The sequence below is a fragment of the Bidens hawaiensis genome, unplaced genomic scaffold (genome assembly GCF_021521415.1).
Source record: "Bidens hawaiensis isolate Kalapana, Puna unplaced genomic scaffold, B.hawaiensis_p1.1 tig00011078_1, whole genome shotgun sequence".
NCBI classification, from domain to species: Eukaryota; Viridiplantae; Streptophyta; class Magnoliopsida; order Asterales; family Asteraceae; genus Bidens; species Bidens hawaiensis.
In genome coordinates, this window is record NW_027491855.1 from 664,646 (window position 1) to 668,190 (window position 3,545).

The 3,545-nt window shown below is 45.2% G+C and overlaps 1 protein-coding gene across 1 annotated transcript; it reads right to left on the reverse strand.

The window, feature by feature from the left end:
• Positions 1–2,091: 2,091 nt before the first annotated feature.
• On the reverse strand, positions 2,092–2,955 carry LOC143537076 (uncharacterized). The gene has a single exon (XM_077030930.1). It carries the CDS (start codon positions 2,953–2,955, stop codon positions 2,092–2,094), a length of 864 nt encoding a protein of 287 aa, XP_076887045.1.
• Between the last annotated feature and the right edge of the window lie 590 nt (positions 2,956–3,545).

Genomic DNA, 3,545 nt, shown 5'->3' on the forward strand with positions numbered 1-3,545 from the left:
TTCTTGGCATCTCAGGGGGAGACGAGCTGTAAGGGCGATGAGCTGAGGACTAAGAAGAGAAATGATCGAGACGATGATCCCAATGCATCGAAAGGTGCAGGTGGAGAGTTGCCAAGAACTGAACAAGCTCTTGGGACTTCCACAACTCAGGGGGAGTCAACAAGTGCAGCTGGTGGTGATGATGTGGTTGTAGTGGATGTTGAGGAGATGGATGATGAGTATATAGGTGATGATGATATATTACCAGTTGATGAGATAGAGAAGATTGGTGCAGAGATAGTTATTGATAATGAGATAGAAGAGGGAGAGATAGTAGAGGAGAATGTGGAGCATGAGATTCCGGATGTTGATAAGCAAGATATGGGTAAAGATATGGGAAATGATGAGACAGAATGGGAAGAGCAGCCAAGATGGAAAGAAGGCTACGCTCAATGGTTCGTAAAAACGAAGAAACCAGCGGTCCCTACTATGTTTAAGAAGAGTTACAACATTAGAGGTTATGCTGAATCGAGAAAGGGGATTATATGATGGATATATGATGAGCAGTTGAGGCTCTTTGTGATTAAAAGGTATGACGGTGTTCAGTACTTCAAAAGGCTGTTAAGATCATTAAATACATTGCCAGAATGTGAAGTGAAGGACTTAGCCAGATTGGGGTTGATAAACAGAAGTGATGATAATATGGCTAGAGTCATTGGAAAGATTGTTTGGAAAGAAAGTATAAAGGAAAAGAAGTTCGAGCTGTTGAAACCACAGAAGGGAAAACTTATTGAAGACAAAGATAGAGGGATGAGAGCAGATGGCAAGCCTTGGATGATTATGAAGTATAAGCCGATCCGGTGTCTTAAAGAAGTGCCGATGAAACAAATGCCCAAGGATGTGCTCAAAGACCTGAAGTGGTGGTATGTAGATTGTGAAACAGCTGAGGCAGTAATGGAGGATGAAGATGAACAAGAGCTGCTGAGAGTGTATGATCCGATGCATCTAGTGAACTTGTCTCAAGCTGATCTGCAGGTGCTGAATGAGAAGAAGATATTTTATATTCCTGCTTGGAAAAACGAAGCGAGGAAATATCAAAGAGTTGTTTCGGTTTGTGTACGCGAAGGAGTTCATGCTTAAAGATAGAGATACAAGATTGTTGAAGATTACGAGACACGTGCTTGAAGATAAAGATATGAAGCTACTGCCAAGGGGGAGTCTGTTGGTACATGATGTCAGTAGTTCAGTGTCTAGTGTCTGTAATCGAGTTAGTAATGTTTTGTATTTGAATTAAGCGAAGTTGAGTCTCAAGTTCGCCTGATATGGGCGAACTTGTTAGATAAGCGAAGTTAGTGACAACTTCGCCTGAACATGCCAGGCGAAGTTGTCGTGGTTATATAGCCTTAGGTTACGGCTGACTTAGTAACGAAGGTTTTAGTTTACGTGTAACGAGTTGTGTAATCATTGATTGATATCACGTGTTTCCAGTTGCAATATACAACGTGTCTTTGCTTATTGTAACGTGTGTTCGATCGTGTTAACTCGTATCGTCTTCTACGCTTGTAACGTCTTACGTAGGGATTCCGCACCTACGTAGAACGAGATATTCCGTGTAGATCCGGCTGGGAACCTACAATATACATCGCGCACACATCAATCTCGCAGGTAGGACGAGGAACTCGACATCTTCGGTCCTCGTATGGGTTCCGTCGCTTAGCGTAACTGGGAATGTTATGACCCCCTTAGGGTGCATAACTTCGTATCCAAAACCGGAAACTGGGGCTTGCACAGGTTTCAACTTTGCCTTATCTTCATCGTCTAACTGTTTGAAACATTGTTCGTACATTATGTCGGATGTACTCCCAGTATCGAAGAAGACATATTGAGACTGATAGTGACTGAACAGAGCTGTGATGATTAGAGGTTGCTTCATGCATGGGCCTCCTTTCACTCTTGAAAAAACTACGGGTTCGCTTTTTCATTCATCTTCGTCTGCCTCCCTCCGCTTAAACTTCAGAGGGGGGGCCCTTGGATCATGTGCACGTTTAAATCTTTGATCTGCTTCCACGGGGAACCTTTGTCTGCGGGAGTTGCGTTCTTCCGTGGACCCTGTCACACGTTTTTGAGCAGATGGTCAAGTTTCGCGGACTTTATGGCGGACTCGATCTCATTCTTCAAGCTTATGCACTCATTTGTGCCATGTCCAATATCTTCATGGAACATGCAGTGCTTGTTCGGATTCAGGTTCACCCGCTTGATCAGCGGTTGAGGCTTTCTAAATTCGATGTTCTCTGTTGTTAAGATTTCAGACGGAGTTTTCTTCAAGGGTGTCCAATGTTGCCGATCGGACTTGCCTATTGTTCTATCTTTTTTATGCCCGATCAGTGATCTGGCATCAAACTGCCTGGAAGAGCTTTCTGGGGGTTGTATCCTTGACCAGATTGAGCCCCTCTCTTCCTTCTTTAGCTGAGTGTTCCGCAGTTCAGATTTCGTGTGTTGTTTGGGTGCCTCTCGCCCTAACAATTGTTCTGTAGCTGCGAAGACTTTGGCCGCGGACATAATCCCGTCCCAAGTCTGGGGCATGCCATCCCGGCCTGTCAAACATCTGACCATCTCAGGGCTCCTCGCGTTTACTTGGAACACTCCCCGTAACATGTCTTCACTGATTCCACCAATATTCAAGCTCTCGTTGTGGAACCTGGTGATGAAGCTTTCCCTTGATTCTTTGTCTCGTCGGACAACACTCAGGATCTCCGACGCATCCTTGGTATGTTTACGCTGCTGACTGAAATGCTGTGAAAATTTTGCTACCAGGTCATCCCAGCTTCTAATTTTACCATTTGGTAATTTCTCAAACCACTCTCTGGCTGCTCCTGTTAGTGTCAATGCAAACATATGACACCAATAGGGCAGCGTCCATCCGCTCACTCCGCCAACTCCTGTGAAGTTCAGCAAATGATCGCTCGGATCAGTCATCCCATTGTATTTTCACAAATTGCTTGGGATCTTGATATTTGTTGGGAAAGGGGTAGTGGCTATTCGCGGGATGAACTTTGACTTTTCCACGAACGTTGCGGGTCGGTATGGTTTGGTGAAGTCTTCCTCCGCATCACTGAAGTATTCAGCATGCTTTACTAACAGCTTGGGGCGACTGGAGGTTTCCCTTCCATAGTCCCAACTGCCGTCACTCGCGTAATCTTCTTCTTGAAACGTTTCTTTCTGCCGAGTATCTCGTAGAGTTCTGTGAGATAGAGTACGCTGAGTGTGGTGACTTTTTTCGCGGCTTTTTGCAAGCGACCGGCCAGCTGATCTAGAGTTGTCTTCCAACTCTAGGTCTTGGGTGCACCGGGGTGTTGGCTGTGGAGACGAAGGCGGCGAGTCATATGTCATTATTCTGGCTTGTACCTGATCTCGCCTTACTCTTCGCTCGTACTCTTCTTTTAGCCGTTGTTTCTCTTGTTGGTACCACTATTCTAGGGTGATAATGCTTTTACCAGATCTGGCCTGATTAGTTCTCGTTTCGTCCCCGTCAAATCTGGGAAATTCTTCGGCTCCGTCTTCCAGAG